The sequence below is a fragment of the Callorhinchus milii genome, unplaced genomic scaffold, assembly GCF_018977255.1.
Source record: "Callorhinchus milii isolate IMCB2004 unplaced genomic scaffold, IMCB_Cmil_1.0 Scaffold4, whole genome shotgun sequence".
Lineage (NCBI taxonomy): Eukaryota > Metazoa > Chordata > Chondrichthyes > Chimaeriformes > Callorhinchidae > Callorhinchus > Callorhinchus milii.
Window position 1 is genome coordinate 51773388 of NW_024704745.1, and position 18829 is coordinate 51792216.

The 18829-nt window shown below is 41.0% G+C and overlaps 1 protein-coding gene across 1 annotated transcript; it reads left to right on the top strand.

Annotated features, from left to right (window-relative positions):
• The first annotated feature begins 6162 nt into the window (after positions 1 to 6162).
• nyx (nyctalopin) lies at positions 6163 to 11226 on the top strand. Its single transcript, XM_007903480.2, has 3 exons — positions 6163 to 6281; positions 8962 to 8983; positions 9781 to 11226. The coding sequence occupies exons 1-3, from the start codon at positions 6163 to 6165 to the stop codon at positions 11224 to 11226; spliced, it is 1587 nt and encodes a 528-aa protein (XP_007901671.1).
• The last annotated feature ends 7603 nt before the right edge of the window (positions 11227 to 18829 follow it).

The following is an 18829-nucleotide window of genomic DNA, read 5'->3' on the forward strand; positions in this document are numbered from 1 at the left end:
TATGATTCTTGTGTTGCCTGAAAGTGAGTGGTAAAAGGACTATGGAAGCTGAAAATCTCACATTCCCCTCACAGGGGAATCTCACATTCCCCTCACACCAGCTCTTTGTTCATTGAAGCTGCAAAAGTGTGTTTGAATATTTTTCCTTCCTATCCTTGTTCACTCCCTTCCACATTATTCTGGATGGTAATTTAGATGGTCACTCATTCATACTTTTGCACTGAATGTGTGTAGTTCATTATTCAAAACTACATTTCTGTAATGCCTTTCACGAAGGGAGGACGTCCTTAGGCGCTGGACAGTCAGTGTTTCGGACCTGAGCTGGTGGGAGGTTTGGGGAGGGTGGAGGGCAGGGATATTGAAAGCAAGGTTGAAGAAGAGGGTCTTAAGTGAGGGGGTGAGCCAGACGGACTACGATGGAGTTCCAGAGATCATGAAGACCCACCTGCCAATGATCGGACAGGTGAGACGGGTGACATGAAGCAGGCCAGAGCCTGCTGAATGAACGAGTGGGCAGGTTTGTGGGGATTAGGAAGTTGCAGAGGTATGGGGGGGGGGGCGAGGCAAAGGAGGGCTTTGAAGATGAGGACCAGGATCTTGAATTCTATCCACTGTGTGATGGGAAGCCAGTGGAGTCGGGGGAAGATGGGGGTGATAGGGTCATGGAGCCTGGTGCGGGAGAAGACATGGGCTGCAAAATTCTGGACGATCTGAAGCCGACAAGCAGCGAGTTTGCATAGTCAAGCCTGGATGTTATGAATGTGTGTATAAGGGTTTTGGTGGCCTGTGGTGTGAGACAGTGGTGGAGCCGTGTAATGTTGCGGAGGTGGGGAAAGGCAGAGTGGTTCATGGCCCGGATATGGGGTAGAAAGGATAGTTGTGTGTCAAACAAAATGCCAAGGTTTTGATGGAGAAAGGGTGAGATGAAGGACTCTAATGGAATTCAAGAGCAGGGGCAGGATGATTGAAAGCTTGCCCATTGATGGGATGGGGCATGGAGTAGATTGAAGTTAGCTGAACTCAGGTGTAGGGTTTGAAGGACCAGTGAAGATCAAACAAGCTTCTGGACCAGCCATGAAAGGTGGAGTGAGCAGAATTCATTCATACCTTGCTGGATTGTGACCATTTCTGTACTAACATTCAAAATTCTGTCATTGAACATTGTCATAACAGTGTGAACTCTTATCTTTCCCAGAGCTATATCACTAAATGGTACATTTGAAGCAGAAAATTTCCTGTACAAAAACCTGACTAATCAGAAATACCCCCCCAACTCCCTAATTATTTTGGGGCAGCAGATTCATGAGGCGAAGTCTGCATCCATGCAGCTTGATGCGAGGTCGGTATCTGAGGCTGAGAAGGTGCTGATGGCAATTGAACAGGAGATCCTTGTTCACATTGAACTGAACAAAATTAGTTCATCCAGGACTTCATCAGGCACTCAGTCAGAAAAGCATTGGTCCTGGTATTAACAACAAGAAGATTACATTTGTATAGTGCCTTTCACGTTGGGAGGATGTCCCAAGGTGCTGGACAGTCTTAAGGGAGAGTATTAAGTATTAAGGGAGAGAGGTGGGTGTCATCTATACACGTGTGGAAGTGGGCCCCATACCTGAACATCCTGAGATCTAATTGATAGAAATCCCAATTGGGAAGGATGTTGGTTTGATGCCCTCTGCTGCCTTCATTCCGATATATGCAAGGTTATTTAAGCCATTGGTATTGTGTGCTGGTTCTCAAGATCAACAAATCGGAGAATAGCATTGGTGTATTAAACAGGCAGCAGTTTCTGCTTCCTCCACTATGAGTTTCCTCAGTCTGCTTCTCCTTTGTAAGAAGGGGAGACTACATTAAATCATTGCCATAGGAGGAATGAGATCCTGAATATATTTATCTCAAACTGGATTTTGCGACTGCAAGGTACACAGTCATTTTTGTTGGTCAGCCATGTGTCTGACACATGCAGAAATCTACCACTAAACTTCAAACCAAACAGGCCCATGCATTTCCACTTACGCATGGAAATTATTGTATATTGGAATGAACTTGCCCCTGAGAGGATGTATCCTGCTTATCTAATTCCAGAGAGTATCAGGCACAGGCTGGCAAAAACTAAGACTTAAAGATCCCAGGAGTATGTTTTGGATTACTGCTGGACTTTAATCAGCTAAAACTCCATAAATTTCTATTGAAAGCACTATCTGGTGGGTTGTGGGTTCAAGCCTCATGTCTGGATTTTGAGCTCTTAGTCTATGCTGACATTCCAGTGCAATGCTGAGGAAGCACTGCATTGGTATGGGTTCCTTCAACTGAGATGTTAAATGTCTGCCTGTTGAGATGGCACCATTCAAAAAAGTAATGGGAGTTTCTCCTGGTATACTGGTCAACAATCTGTCAGAGAGAAAAAAAATCGATGATTTAGGGTATCAAGGGATATGGGTAAAAAGCGGGAAATTGGAATTGACAGGATTAGTTACAGATTATTGAGGTACAGATCAGCCATAATCTAATTGAATGGTGGAACAGGCTATCCTCAATGGCCTAGTCCCGTTCCTATGTTTCCGTTTGCTTCACTGCTATGCACAAATTGGCTGCCATGTCTGCTGGGAAATGTAGTCACACTTTTGAACCACGAAACCATAGAGATTTAAAGCACGGAAGAAAGCTATTTGGCCTATTGTGTTTGTGCTGGTTCTTTGAAAGAGCAATCCATTCAGTTCCATTTCCCATACCACTTTAAATTATGTGCAAAACTGTGAAGTGCTTTGAGATGTTTTGACATGGTAAGGTGTAATATCAAATACAAAGATCATTATTATGCAAGAAATTTTATTTTGCACATGAACACTGAAATAGCAATACTACCCCAAGCAGATTCCCAATAGGGCAATAGCCAATAATGTTTCCTCTTTTCATGCTTAAGCTATTTCTGGGTAGTTTAAATAAATGATAGGGCCTGATAAGACCGATGGATCTGGGCATCAATGGGCTAAGTGGTAACATAACCTGTTCCCTTTCTATGCTTCTCTGCTTTTGAAAATGAACTGCTTTGAAACATTATTTAGCCAAATAAATTTATTTTGCATAGAATTTTAGTGCAGTGAAATGAAATAGGTTGCAGAAGTAAAATGATCCACAAGGTGGCAAGACCATTGAGATCACACAAGCTGGAGTTTCCTTTGGTTGTATGTGCCTGTGTTTGACGAAACACAATATAACACAATGCAGTACAGTACTTAAGTTTACCCTTTTATAAGTGCAATACATTTGAAATGCCATTAGGTGGTGTGAATTCCCGTTAATGTAATCTTTCTAATCAATTTACAAAAAAAACAGTAACCTGCTGATTTGTGTTACATAGCACTGTATTTGGGGACTGCAAAGCTTCAACAAATGAAATGCAGGCAATACAAATCTCTAATGTTAAATGGATTGATATTTTTTCTTTAGATAAAATGCAACCTACTTTTTATGTACTGCTATTGGACAATTTTTTTTCCTGAAAAGTAGAATCAGAAATATTCATGTTTTAAATTGACATACAGGATCTTGCTGGATTTTACTAAAAGCCATAAAAAATTATTTTGAAAGGATTAACAAATGAGGTGAAATGTACTATGTAACCTTTTTTGCTATGAATCAAGATATCTGCCAAGATTTTTTTAAAAAAACAGTAAAAGTAGGAAATATGTAGTCCTGTGGAGTCCTGTAGCTCAGTGGTTAGAGCTGAGAGCTGTGGTTAGACATCTTCCACATAAGGAAACACAATCTTCCTTTTGTCCTGTTATCCTGTTTCTTGTTGGGGAGCATTCATAAAGAAGGTGAGCTGTTATGGTCTGAAGTTGTGGTAACAGAAAGAGGGTCACCTTCCCCCCTCCGCCTCTTTCTGTTACCAGAAGACTTATCTTCTGTGGAGTCCTGTAGCTCAGTGGTTAGAGCACTTGCCTTGCAAGCGAGAGACCTGAGTTCAATTCCAGGCAGAGGGCGAAACCTTGGGCAAGTTTCCTTACTCCACACGCCTAATAATAATCCCTCCAAAACCAAAAAAAAGCAATAATAAAATTGGTCATTTTCAATCTACGACTGTTTGTGGGACATTGCGGTGTACAATTGGCTGCCGCGTTCGCCCACAAATATACAGTCAATTCACTTTACAGTGTGTTCTGTGAAGTGCTTTGGGACGTCCTCCCAATGTGAAAAGCGCTATATCAAATGCAAGGATTATTATTATTATTATAATACGAATAATCCTTGCAATTGATATAGAGTCTTATCACGTTGTTGAGACGTCTCAAAAACGCTTCACAGAATGTATTGTAAAGTGCAAAATGTAACGTGAATTGACTATATTTTTGGTGCGAAAGGCAGCAGCCAATTGTGCACAGCAGTGTCCCACAAACAGTCGTGGACTGAGTGACTCAAATTATTTAATTTATTTTTTTGGAGGGATTATTATTCCCGGAAAGCTATACGCCAACTGACTAACAACTGGGAATCCTACTTACTGCTAGGTAAAGAGAAGCATGTGGAGTAAGAAAACTATCCTAAGGTTTTGCCCTGCCTGGGAATTGAACCTGGTTGTGAGGCGAGTGCCCTAATCATTACGCTCGCTCCACAATGCAAAACGAATACCAGTTTGTAAAGGCAGTTACCCTTCTGAGAACAAGTCAGCATGTAGTCACTTCTTCAAAAATATATATTTTTTACGCATGAATAAAGATAGATTGCAAGGAATCTGATACAGTATATAATTTGCTCTTTGATCCCACCTGTACTGCTATGTTAAGCAATTGACAGTGACTTCAGATTTGTGCAAATAATAAAAGCAACAACATTTGTGGCATTTATATAGTGCGTTTCACACGAGAGCAACACAGTTTTCTTATTTACAAAGGGGCAATGCGTAATTAGTGGAGATGTTGGGCTCTCCTTAATTTTTATATAGCGACTTAATTACATCATTGAGACGTCTCAAAGCACTTCTGAGGATATATTGTAAAATGAATTGACTGAGTATTTTGTGGGCGAAATGCGGCAGCCAATGTATGCACCAGCAATGGCCCACAAACAGCCATGGAGTGAGTGACCAATTTTTTACTTAGGAGATTATTGGCCAGGACACCGGGAGAAACTCTCTTCTCTTTTCGAATGGTGCTATGGAATCTTTCAACTTCCATCTGAATTTTTGTTTTGGTCAGCCAGGTGTTTGGCACATGAGGAAACCCATCACCAGACTTAAGAGTATCCAAACCAAACTGAGAATTCCATGCATCCCACCAACACATGGAAATCTCGGAGGTAGATTGTTGGAATGGAATGCACACTCTCTTCCTGGAGAGATGCATCCTGCTTACCTAATTCCGGAAAGTATTATAATAATATAATAATAATCCTGTATTTGCATTTTATCACTTCTTTGAGATGTCTTGAAACGCTTCACAGAATATACTGTAAATTGAATTGACTGTATATTTTATGGCTGATATGCGGCAGCCAATTGCGCACAACAGTGTCCCACAAACAGTCATGGATTGAGTGACCAAATTGTTATTTAATTCTTGAAGGGAATATTACCCCGGAACAGAGCATGTGATGTAAGGGAACTTTTTGCCCTTCCAGGAATCGAACCCAGGTCCTCCCACTTGCGAGGCGTGTGCTCTAACTACTAAGCTACAGGATTCCATGAGGCGCAGGTTGGCAAGAGCCAAGGGTTGGGGAATCCCAGAGTGTGCGTTGGAGTCTAACCAGCTAAAACCGCATAGCTTGCCACTGTCTGGCAAGCTTTCCCGCTTTTGTGACCAGCTAGGACTACCCTACCCATTAGGGCTTTGTTTTACAGGATTAACAGGAGCAGCGTGGGATGATTCCCTGCTCCAGTGACTGGTCTGCCTTTCCAAGTCCTGCTGATGAGCCAGGTTGGCTGTGATGTTATCAGCAGCAGTGCCCTGGAATGCTATGGACCTGCCTGGCTTAATAACCTCAACCCCTCAGCCCAAGGAGGATAGTCACTTGTTGGTCATTTGACATCTGACAAGTGTGGATTTGAGACCACACTAGGTGGATGATGGGTACCAGGAACCCACAGCTCAGCATGAAATGCGTGAGAGCATTTCCACCACCACCCTGTCCGCAGCTCGGGCACATGTCCCCTCCCTCTGAGTGATGGTTCCACCAGTTGGCGGTGCAGAGCTTAAGCAGAAGCACTTGCCTCTTTGCAAGCCAATCAAGGTGGATTCCAGACATTGGATGTACGAACACGTGTTCACAAACTCAGACTCCAGGTAATGCCTTCCAGTAACTGTCGCCCCAAAGCTCAGAGTTTCCTTATCAGCTATCTGACATGCACCTGAACAGGCAGACAGGACCTCGGTTTAATGTCTCATCCGAAGAACGGCACAATCCAACATCCCCCCCATTATAGTGGGTACACGGCCTGCTTGTCGGCTTTCCCAACTCCTTCCTCTACAGAACTCTGCAGCCCGTGTCCTCTCCTGGACCAAACTCCGTGACCCCTTCTCCCCCACTCGCCCAACTCCATTGGCTCCCTATCCTTCAGAGGATCCAGTTCAAGATCCTGGTCCTCACCTACAAAGCCCTCCATGACCTCGCCCCACCCTACCTCTGCGACCTACTAACTCCCTACTAACCCACCCTCTCCCTCTGCTAGGCCGGCTCTGGCCTGCTCCATGTCCCCCAACCCACCTGCCCCATCATTGGCGGGAGAGCCTTCAGCCACTCTGCCCCCAACCTCTGGAATTCCATCCCCCAATCACCCTGCCTTGTCCCTCCTTAGCTTCCTTCAAGTCCCGCCTCAATACCATACTCTTCGACCATGCCATCGGTCAGTCCCCTTCCCCTCCCTTCTCCCTCCCTGACCCCAGCTCGGGTCTGAAATGCTGTACACTGTCCAGCGCCTTGAGACATCCTCCCGACATGAAAGGCGCTATATAAATGTAATCTTGTTGCTGTAGAACAAACCCTTGTCAAAAGCTACACTTCATATTGATTCAATTAGACTTTATACAATGGAGAAAATTGTATGTAAAAAAAACGCACAAAATTAATTCCAAAATAGACCAATAAAGACATTATAATCTTAAAAAATCTGCCTCAATCGGATGGACTAAAAGGAAGATGTTTTTTCTATAACAGGTTAGCTTATCATTTTGATTGTCATTCCCGAGTTGAGGACTTGTGGTTCAATGGAAAGGAGATCTTCATCCGGTTGTATGGAAGCAATGCTGATAATCTGTCGTTTTTATGTGTTTTTAGCAAGGGCACAGCGCATTAGCAGTCTGATCTGCAAGAGATGTTTTATTGCGAGCAAGACTAATCCCCCTGTGACACGGCAGATTTGTTGATGCATTAAGTGATGGCTTTTAGAAAAATTACCCCAAGCTTCCCGAAGTGTCTTGTATGAATCCCAGCCAGGACATGAGTCATTGGCAGTGATGTTAAAACATGAGAAACATCAGCTTCTGCTTTAGGTGAGTAGCATGTAAACAAATAGACTTGTCACATTCCTATCAGGATCTTGTATTGTTATTTATTGTTGTGCTAATATTCTTATTCTAAACATATCTTAATTGTGTGCTGCAAATCTGAATTTTGCAGCCCTTTTTGATACTATTTGGGCTGAATATGTGCCTTTGGAAGGATTTATTAATTTGATCTATTGTTTAATTTGTCTTTCTTTCAGATAAGGTCCAGCCAGAATTAACTGGCCACCTTTTCATCCTGAAATGCCACAGATGAAAAAGCAAAGAAATGCTTTTGATTGTTCTAGACGGTAATTGAATTATTTTATAACTAGATCACAACTTTATCTTCATTCTGCTCTGATCATTCTATATTATAAACATTCGGCCCAAATATTACCTTTCTGGTAGTCTTTTAAAGATTTAATTTAATATGTTAACTTCTCAATTTCCCTCCTTTCAATATTTCTGTCGCTGTTCATTCGTAAATTTGCATTTACACTTACATCAGCTTTCCACATGTAGCTCTTTCTATTACCCGAGTTTTCCCCTGATGCTTTTTCTCCTAGTCTCTCATCAATGTTTTTGAATACCTTGTACTTCCTATCCAAGAGTTAGTTTCAATGAAGCACTTCAACTCTATTCTCTCTCTCTGTCTGACTGTGCCCCCCACCACCACCCCACTCCTCCTCATGGCTTGGCGTTGTGCTCTGGGACGCTGCCTTGCATGAGTGGCGATATATAAATGCAAGTTGTTGTTGTCATCTTGATTCCTTACTTATTTGTGGTTCGTCTTTTCTGTATGTTTGCATCTAGAAAGCTGTCACAGTGTAAAATAAAGCCTGTATTTAGAATGATGTTAAAATATCACATTGATATATTACAACCTTCTTGTATATTTTAATACTGAGAGAAAATTAAGACATTTTCCATTTTGCTGGAACATGCTCCATTTTTGTGCTAATTCCCTTCTTGAACCTTGATTCTGAATGGCTGCTGCTGGTCTATAATGCAACCAAACCCTATGCTACCCTCCCTCAAAGGTCATTGATAACAACCCAGAGTAGAATTTTTCCCTTTTAGCCCAGGAAAACTGAGGCAAATTATACCATCAATACAACTGCAGTGAAATCTGAAACCATTTTACTCAGAATGAAACAAATCAGGGGATCTTTCTCATCCTTACGGCTCAGTGTTACGCAACGATATAATCACTGAACAATTGGAAAGGTACTTTAGCTATACCTTAATATCATTTTTGAAGGATATCATAATAATAATAATAAGCCTTGCATTTGATATAGAGCTTTATATATCATTGAGACGTCTCAATGCGCTTTACAAAATATACTGTAAAGTGAATTGACTTATATTTACAAAGTATTTTCTTCTCTTATCCTTCTATCATATATCATACCAAGTGCCTCTCTTTGGCTGAGAGTGTGGGAAAGTCATATGCTCCCAGTTCTTTGGTCTTTGTCAGTATTGCAGTGAAACTCGCTAATGTAAGTTGGACCAGGTTCAATCGTTTAGGTTCAATTGTGTGCTAATTATTCCTTCTTGCACCACAGGGCACAGTAGAAATTGGGAACTTGAGATGTGGAAAGCCATAAGTCACAGATCCATATCCGAGAATTAATTGACAGAATTTTCTCAAGAAAACAACAATCCTGAGAAATCAATGTAATCCTATAAAGTCCTAGAAAAGGTAGGGGGGTGGGGGGGATAATAAAAGATTTTCAAACATTATTGAAGATTTTCTATTGGTCAGCCGGATGTCTGACACATGCGGAAACCCATCCCCATGCTTAAGAGTATTCAAACCAAGCTGAGATTTCCATGCATCCCTTCTACACATGGAAATCCCACAGATAGATTGTTGGAGTGGAATGCCCACTCTCTCCCTGGAGAGACGCATCCTGCTTACCTAATTCCGGAAAGTATTAGGCACAGATTGGCAGGAGCCAAGGCTTGGGGATCCCAGAGTGTTGGGGTACTGCTGGAGTCTAACCGGTTAAAACCACATAGCTTGCCATTGATATTTATATTGATTGAAGATGGTGGCTGACAAAAAGTGAAGGTTGAAACGTGCCTTTTAACAAACAGTGTAGTCCAATGGAAGAATGATTGAAATTGTAAGATTGACGTTCAACTCCCCTTATCTTCTTGATCTGCATTTCTACTTCATACCTTGCATTGTGTTTTTCTTTCTAAATATAAATCTTTAGGTTATTTGTCTACTTATTTCTCCTCTCTCTTTGTCTGGTTCCTTTTATCTCCATTATTTGCTCACTGTTCTAAGTCTATTCTCACTTTAACTCACTTTGATGTATTGCTTTCAGTGGTATTCCTCGCCCTCCTGCATGTCTCTGCTCCCTGGGCATGCTTCCGAACTTGTCCTTCCGGCTGTGTCTGTAGTCAGGAACGAAGTTGCTCTGTTCTTTGTGACCGAATTGGGCTACCTGAGGTCCCCAAGGAGTTCCCGTGCGAGGCATCTGCTATCAATTTGGATAAAAACAACATCAAATTCTTGCCAGAGAGAGCTTTCGGGATTCTTCCAGCCCTCCGATCTCTCTCCTTGGACCACAACAACATCTCCTTCATCACCCCTGGAGCTTTCAAAGGGCTCCCGAATCTTATCGAGCTGAAACTAGCTCACAATGAATACATTAAGTACTTGCACACTAGGACTTTCAATGCTCTGAAACACCTAATCAAACTTGACTTATCCTGTTGTAATCTCTTCAACATGCCAGATCGGATCTTCATAGAATCAACTTCCTTGCAAGTGCTTGCCATTTGGCAGAACCAGTTCAGAAGAATACCTGGAGCTGTGAGAGGCATGGAAAGCCTAACCCACTTGTATCTGGAGCAGAACAGGATCGAAGCAGTGGCCTACAACTCTCTGCAAGGATTGATCAATCTGAAATATCTGAATTTTCAGGATAATAAAATAGCTGTAATTCACAACAAAAGTTTTCAAGACTGTGTGAAATTGGAATATCTCTATCTTAATGATAACCTTTTGAGCCATCTTCCTGAGTTTGCATTTAAAGAACTCAAGTTTCTGAAGATGTTGAACTTGGGAAACAATTTTCTGATGAAGGTATCCAATATGTGGTTCAGTGACTTGATTGAACTAGAGGTTCTTTATCTGGATAGAAATGGAATCAGCTACATAGAAGAAGGGGCTTTTGAGAATTTGACCAGTTTGATTGCCTTGCATCTAAATAGCAACAACCTGACTTCCTTGACATTTTCAGTCTTTCAGCCAGTGTACTTTATAGGTAGACTCTACCTCTTCAGGAATCCATGGGAATGTGATTGTAGGATTGAGTGGTTGAAGGAATGGATGGAAAATTACAAATTGGTCAGGGATATTCCATGCATCTCCCCACCTTCAGTAGCAGGAATGGACTTAAGCAAAGTCATCTTCCCCAGATCTCCTGAGGGATTTTGCTTAGATCCAGTGGAACAAAACCTGACCTCTTACCTCCCAACTACAACAGAATGGCTCCGATCTACCACAGAGAATATGCTAAGTAGCCTTATCTCTAAACTGCTTCTTCCAAAATTGTTTGAGGATGATGTTGGGAATAGCACTGAGATATTTAGGAATGTATCAGATCCAGATGGAGTCAACGAGAAGGTATCTGCAGCAGCTGACATACGACTTTATCCGAATAACGTACAAGTCATGTTCCAGATTCTCATTATTCTTATTGGTATATTTTGCTATAACATATGACTTATTTTCCACTAAGCTGCTGGTGGGCTAAGCCTAGTCACCCATATCCATGAAGCTGCTGTGCATGTCATCGGAAGGCATTTGGTTTGTGCCCATCATTGGGAACTTGAATTTGAATGTGAGTCTCCTCAACCTATATGTAGTGAACACAAGGATGGTTGAATGCAGTGGTAAACTGCAGAATTACGTTGCTATTGCTTACTCTCAAAAGGCATATGTTTGTTAGCAACTAGTGTTCCATCCTGTCTTTCTACAATTTGTTTCTGCAAACTCACAGTAACCTTTACAGATGCTTTCTTAAAAACATCTATGAATGTCACAGTGCAAAACAGAGCTTTATTACTCTTCCTGTTAGTTGCAAACATTTATTAGTGTACAGGCAATGAACAACTTGCATTTAAAATAAGGATTTTTGTAATGAATACAAGCAATATGGCTTGGAATTGGAAATGCTCTTTTGAAAAAATATATATTTTAACTTTAGTGGCACAGAGTAAAATGTATTCTAACCAAATCATATAATAATAATGCTTGTATTTATATTGCGCCTTTTACAGTGGGAGGATGTTTCATGAGTATTACTATTATAAATAGCCTTATAGGCTTTACTGTAGTACGGAGACAGCCGTGAAGTAAAATTAATTTATTCATAGAAATTTTCTTATTGATAAGATATAAGAAATTGATTAATATAGCAAATGTACCTATCCGTACAAGTGAAAAAACTAACCGTCGTCCACAATAGACAGACAGACTGAAAGTCATCCACAATTGTACTAGTTTTATATACGAACTTCAGGGATTTGCTAAGTGTAATTTGGAAGATAATAATCTTCTTGGTGGATTGGGGTTACCCTTACTTTGCATTGTGATTGTGCACTGTTTTGAAACCCATTCCCATTGTCCAGAAGGAATAGATATAAGATTTAATTTAAACTTATATGAATATCATAACTTTCTCCTCTCATATTAAGGGAAAAAAATCAATGATAGGTGTATGTCACACGTGTAATATACAATAATCCTTGCATTTGACATAGTGCTCTAAGATACTATATATAGTGAAATACTTGAAAAGCGATATATAAATGCAAATTGTTGTTGTTGTTATTTATCACATCATCAAACCACTTCACAGACGTTCATTGTGAAGTGTAGCAAATGCGCATCTCTGCGTGAATGTGGCACAAATTTGTGTGCAAAATTATCCTTTTCTTTTGGTCAGCTGGGTGTCTGATACATGCGGAAACCCATCATCATGCTTTAAGAGTATCCAAACCAAGCTGAGATTTCCATGTATCCCACCTACACATGGAAATCCCAGAGATAGATTGTTGGAATGGAATGTGTTCTCTCTCCCTGGAGGGATGCATCCAGCTTACCTAATTCCAGAAAGTATTAGGCGCAGGTTGGCAAGAGCCAAGGATTGGGGATCCCAAAGTGTGCGTTGGGGCACTGCAGGAGTCTAACCAACTAAAACCTTATAGCTTGCCATTGATATCACTGTCTGGCAAACTTTTCCGCTGCTTGTCCAGTTAAGGCTTTGACTTGCGGGGTTAACAGAAGTTGAGTGGGATGACTCCCTGCCCCCAGTGACTGGTCTATCCTTCCAGGTCCTGCTGATGAGCCAGACTGGCTGTGCTGTCATCAGCAGTGCCCGGGAATACTGCCGACAATCCTGGCTCAGGAACTGGACTACCGAGACTGCCACAGAGGGCGGGCTCAATTCTGATATTCCGTTGCCAAGCATGTCACTTGCAGTCAGGTTAAGGTGGAAGCAATTGGGGTGGTGAGGCGGAGCATGAGGTGAGGAGAGGAGATTGGGGAGCATTAAACCGGAAACCAGGCTGGGGTTTGAGCTAGTTCGGTGAGGAGCAGTCAGGCGGTTGAGCCAGAGGTGAGTCGGGATGGAAGTGGGATATGAGCCATGGTGGTCGGGCTCAAAAAGGGTTTTAGTGATTGTGTGCTGACTACAAGAGGGCTTGGAAATAGAAGCTTAATGATCAATATGCGGGTCTCATTCTCTCCATCATCACCAGGGCACTGAGTGGTAGAATAAAAAGGCTGAAAATATTAGGTTGAAATGTTGTCAAAAGACCAAGCCAGTCAAAAAAATGCCCATTTCTGAATTTTTAATTGAAAGGTATTCCTACAAAGAAAATAATATGTTTGATGATGTATCAGAGGTGAATGCTAATTGTATGATTTTCACTTGTTTCAGATTTACCAAATGACTAAAGCAGTGGATTACAGGGTACCAAAATTAATTCAGGGCATGCTCAATTGAAAAATAGCATCCTGGCACCTGTGGCTTTGGCCAAATGCGAAAAGTTCGGCAAGGATATTAATAATCTTCAGAGCTGTCACCTATAACATACTTTAAGAACCTTTAGCGTAAGGTTTTCTGTGCCATTTTGTATATAGAAAACCCCTTTTGTATTGATGGATTTCCAAATAAAATCGTTATTCTGTGGATTGTTAGGCTACGTTGTTTAACTGTTTTAACACAGCAAAAATATACCTGTAAATCTACTCAAGAAATGTGTCAAACTGGTTTTGATTTCTAAATCGTATAAACTGTTCATCGATTCAGTTTCCTGACCAACAATCAGATCAAAAAGGACATGACCATGTCTGTAAACAAAAAGAGAACTGGGAGTTTGGAAAATAGATATTCAACTCCTGTGGAACCGCAAAAATCTCTCAGCCTCTATTCATTCTGTACATAAACATTTAATTTAGCCTAATATACATAAATAGCATTTCTTCATAGGAATCAAACACATTTTGTTTATTTTAAGAATATTACATTGTTTGGCTTCATAAATTTCTTTAATTCTATATAATCTTTTGATGGAGGAAAGAAAGACTACTCATTTGGTTGTGTTTTTTATTATTTGAGGAGAAAAATGGAGATCTGAAATAGTGTATCTCTATATGACCACAAAATTATATTATATTTCATAACAGGTAGTCTTGAAGGAGGCACCTCAAAAGGGACTGTTTTTACATTTTAAATGGGAAACATGAATAACAACTTGCATTTATACGTTGCCCTTTGCGTAGGGTAAAGACTTTGAACACTTTACAAAAGACAGGATTAGACGTTGAGCAAAGAACGGAGGGAACAGCAAGTCACCTTAAGTCACATTAGAAGAGGTAGGTTTTCGGGAGGGATGTAGACAGAAAGAGAAGGGGTAGCGGGAGGGAGTCCCAAATGTTAGGAGCATAGGATCTGAAAGCTTGGTTACTGATGACAACGTGTAGCGCTGTGGGATGTGCAACAAACCTGAGTTAGCCAAACAGAGGGGGTGAGCGGAGTAGGGTAGGAACAATATTTTCAGAAGCTCCAAGATAGTGGAACAAGAGGCCGAAGATTTAGAGTTGCAAATACCAATGTCAAGACTGCACTAGGAAGTACTTATTTACCTGGATTTTAATTAACAACTGGAGCAGGTTACCAGAATCCTGGCTGGACTTTTAAAAAGCAGTGTGGCTAAATGCTGTATTATGGATTTGCACACTCACGTGTGAACCTTTATGGTATTTATTGGAAGATGTAAGGTGCATGTGTCCCAACTATTGACTCACAGCAGTATCAGTTAAAAAAAAAGGTCACTCACTCCACGACTGTTTGTGGACACTGCTGTGCGCAATTGGCTGCCGTGCTTTGCCCACAAATACATAGTCAATTCACTTTACAATATATTCTGTAAAGTGCTTTGTGACGTCTCAAAGGTTTGAAAGGCGCTAAACTAATGTAATTTGTTGTCTCAACAATGTGATAAAGTGCTATATCAAATGCAAGGGTTATTATCTGGAGGTTGTGGTCAACACCAACTTTTGCTTCAACACTGTTCTTTGGGATTGCTCTAAGGTGGGCAAAGACACTTATACTCCTCTCTTCAAATGAGTGAAGTCCTAATGCAGGTTAAGCTTTGCAGCATGTACCTTGGGCGTTCAAATAGTTCTCATTCATGGCCCTGAGCTCCTCACCACGCAGCAGGGAGATTTCCTTCAGTCATCTTGCGAAGTCTATAACCAAGCAGTGAGATGGATTTATGGTAGAAAAAGAAAACAATTGCAGGGGAGGAGGGCTCCGGCAAAAACTGGCCTGGCACTCAGCACCTTGGAGATGCAGTTGGCTTTATGGTGAGCAATTCTCTGCTAAAGCCCTTACATGAAGACCTGATTTAAGTGGTTGATGTTGAGTAAGCCTGATATGTGGCATTTGATTTGGACCTCTAGAACAGGTGGCTGGCACATCACATGCTGTCCTGCATTATGCTATACATCTTGCTCAAGGCAGATGTCCATCTGAATAGCTGATGAGTAAATCTTGAAGTCCAGGTTGACAAACTCATATTCGTATATTCAGGGCTTGTTATCCACCTTAATTGGTCATTAGAGAGGTAAGTAGCTGCTGTTGAAGTGCTGCACTTCAACAAATAAAACCATCGCTCAATGAGTAGAGAGATATGTCCAAGCAGGATAGTGGCAATTCTCTCAAGCATTTCGTACTGAGTTATGCTGCTCAAAAAGCTTACAAGGAGTTCCTGGGACTTCCTATCCACCCCAGCGAGGTCTCAAACCTGTGCTTTGTAGAGATCTAATGACAAAGTAGTGACTATCCACTGGGGTGGAGGCAGAAGGTAGGTTACTTGGAGCTGAACTGCCTCCTTTATGATAGTGTTAGTAGTTTAATTTCTAAACTAGGTGGGTGCGAACTCATAAGATCAGTATGGGTGCAGAAGGCCCTTCAAATCTTATCTTATCCCTCCATAATACCCACCCTACAGTCCATCACAGCATCAAGCTGCTTTTCAACCGTCCAGTGAGTACTGGCCTAAACCATCCTAAACCAACGTGTTCCAGTCATTAATTACCCAGTTTCAGAAAAAGGGAAATTTCCATGTGTAAATGGCATCTATATGTAGAATTCTGATTTGGATAGTTTAAGCATTGTAACAGGTTTTGACCTGTGACAGGCACCCCGATGACTTGAAACAGAACATATTTATCCAAGAAAATTTTGTGATCAACATTACAAATATGTTTCCAGGAGTATACTGTAATATACTTCAACTGAGGTTTAGTAGGCTCCCTGTTTTCTACTAGTGCTGATCTTGAGGTAGTTGTTTTTAAGGTCCTCAGCAGTAATAAGAATAAGAATAATGTTTGACTTGTACCTCCATTTGACAATGCAATTGAACTCAAAAAGTCACTGCTTGGTAGAATCGCCCATTCATCATACCCACATTTAAGTGTTTACTCTTACCTTCTATTTATTAACATTAATTTGCATGTCAGTCAACTTGTTAAAATCTTTTTAAAAGCTGTTTATCTCCCTTATACTGGGATTAGAAACAGAATCCTGTAGAACTCTGGCAAAGAAATGGATAAGAGCCCAGCATAGACCATTTGAAACATAGCTTCTTCTAGCTAATCATAAAGGATATTGATGGAAGGCACAATAACCACATCTTAGACTTGCCATGTTAATCCTGACTGGAGAAAGATATCATGAGAAGAGGAAGTCACTAACTCACTTCAAATTACCATATAGTTAACTGACTCCATCTTGACTGTACATTATAAATAAATAATAATCCTTGCATTTGATATAGCGCTTTTCACGTCGGGAGGATGTCCCAAAGCGCTTCACAGAACACACTGTAAAGTGAATTGACTGTATATTTGTGGGCGAACGCGGCAGCCAATTGCGCACAGCAATGTCCCACAAACAGTCGTAGATTGAAAATGACCAATTTATTATTGTTTTTTTTTTGTTGTTTTTTGGAGGGATTATTATTAGGAGTGTGGAGTAAGGAAACTTGCCCAAGGTTTCGCCTTACCTGGAATTGAACTCAGGTCTCTCGCTTGCAAAGCGAGTGCTCTAACCACTGAGCTACAGGACTCATTACATTCTATAGCTTCAAAAGAGGTCCACTTTGCCTGACCAACTTCAGATTTATTTTGAGTTAACATTGCAAATCGACAGTGGAAAGACATAACGTAAACATAACTAAATCTCCAAAATTGTGATAATGTTACACACCAATTTCCAAATGGCAGTGATTTTCAAGGGTAAAGATATAGACCAATAATTAACTAAAAATAAAACAGGGTAGTCATAAGCAGTGTTGAATAGGGGAGGTATTGAGGATGCAAAAATACCAGTAACCCATATTGCAGACTTGATGTAAGAGATTTGTTACATTTGCAGATAATACTTAAGAAAATGGACAATAACTGGATTCGGAGGAGCCAGGTATATATTACAAATGAAGAGGGCAATGAATATCTTACAAGAGAAGACTTGATAGCATATATACCTGGGCTAATATCGGAGTGAGTCGGTGCATCCAAAACAAATTGAATGTTACATGGCCAACTCGATTGGATTTTAATCTATTGACATCATGCTAAATAGTCTTGTTCAAGCCAAACATGGAACACTTCATACAGTTCTGGTTGCCTTACCAGAAGGGAGAAATCTAGACACTGAAGGCAGTGCAGAGAGCAATGAGGCAATGTTATTCATCTCCTACAATACGTTTTATAATTGTTGCATTTGAAATAGAGCCTTACCATGTCTTTGAGTCTCAAAGCGCTTCACAGAATGTACTGTAAATTGAATTGATTGTATATTTTATGGGTGAAACGTGGCAGCCAATTGCTCACAGCAGTTGTAGATTGAATGACCCAATTTTTTTTGAAAAGATTATTACCCCAGTAAAAACGATCTGCCAATCAACTACAACTGGGTTCCTACTTACTACTGGGTAAACAGAGGCCTGTGTGTGGAGTAAGGAAACTTGCCTAAGCTCTTGGTCCGGCCGGATATCAAACCCGGGTCCACTTTAGTGCTTAGAGTGCTCTAAGCACTACGCTACAGGACTCCACAGGTAATCAACAGCTGGAATGGGATAATGGAAAGATGGTTCAGGCCATGACTATAATAATAATAATAATAATCCTTGCATTTGATATAGCGCTTTTCACGTCGGGAGGACGTCCCAAAGCGCTTCAAAGAACACACTGTAAAGTGAATTGACTATATTTGTGGACTAGGACATCTGATTCATTTAAGAAACAGCTTGAAGCTAAAATGGGAAGACTTGAGGGTTAAGCATTATTGTGGGTAGTGCCCACAACACACACTGCGATCACTCCCCCCGCTTTACCTGGGAAGCGTTTTTGGATGTCCTCCAGACTTGACTGCCAGTATCAAATGTAAGGGTTCCAGATAAAGAATTCCAGCGAGAGACCTGGGTTCGATTCCAGGCAGGGCAAAATGTTGGGAAAGTTTGCTTCCTCCACATGCCTGTGTTTACCTAGCAGAAGGTAGGAACCTGGTTGTTAGTCGATTGGCGGATCGCTTTTCTGGGGGTAATAATTTCTTCAAAAAAAATAAATTGGTCACTTCAATCCACGACTGTTTGTGGGACACTGTTGTGCGCAATTGGCCGCCGCGTTTCACCCACAAAATATACAGTCAATTCACTTTACAGTATATTCTATGAAGTGCTTTGAGACGTCTCGAAGGTGTGATAAGGCGCTAAATAAATGCAAGGATTATTATAAAATTGGTCGCTTGATC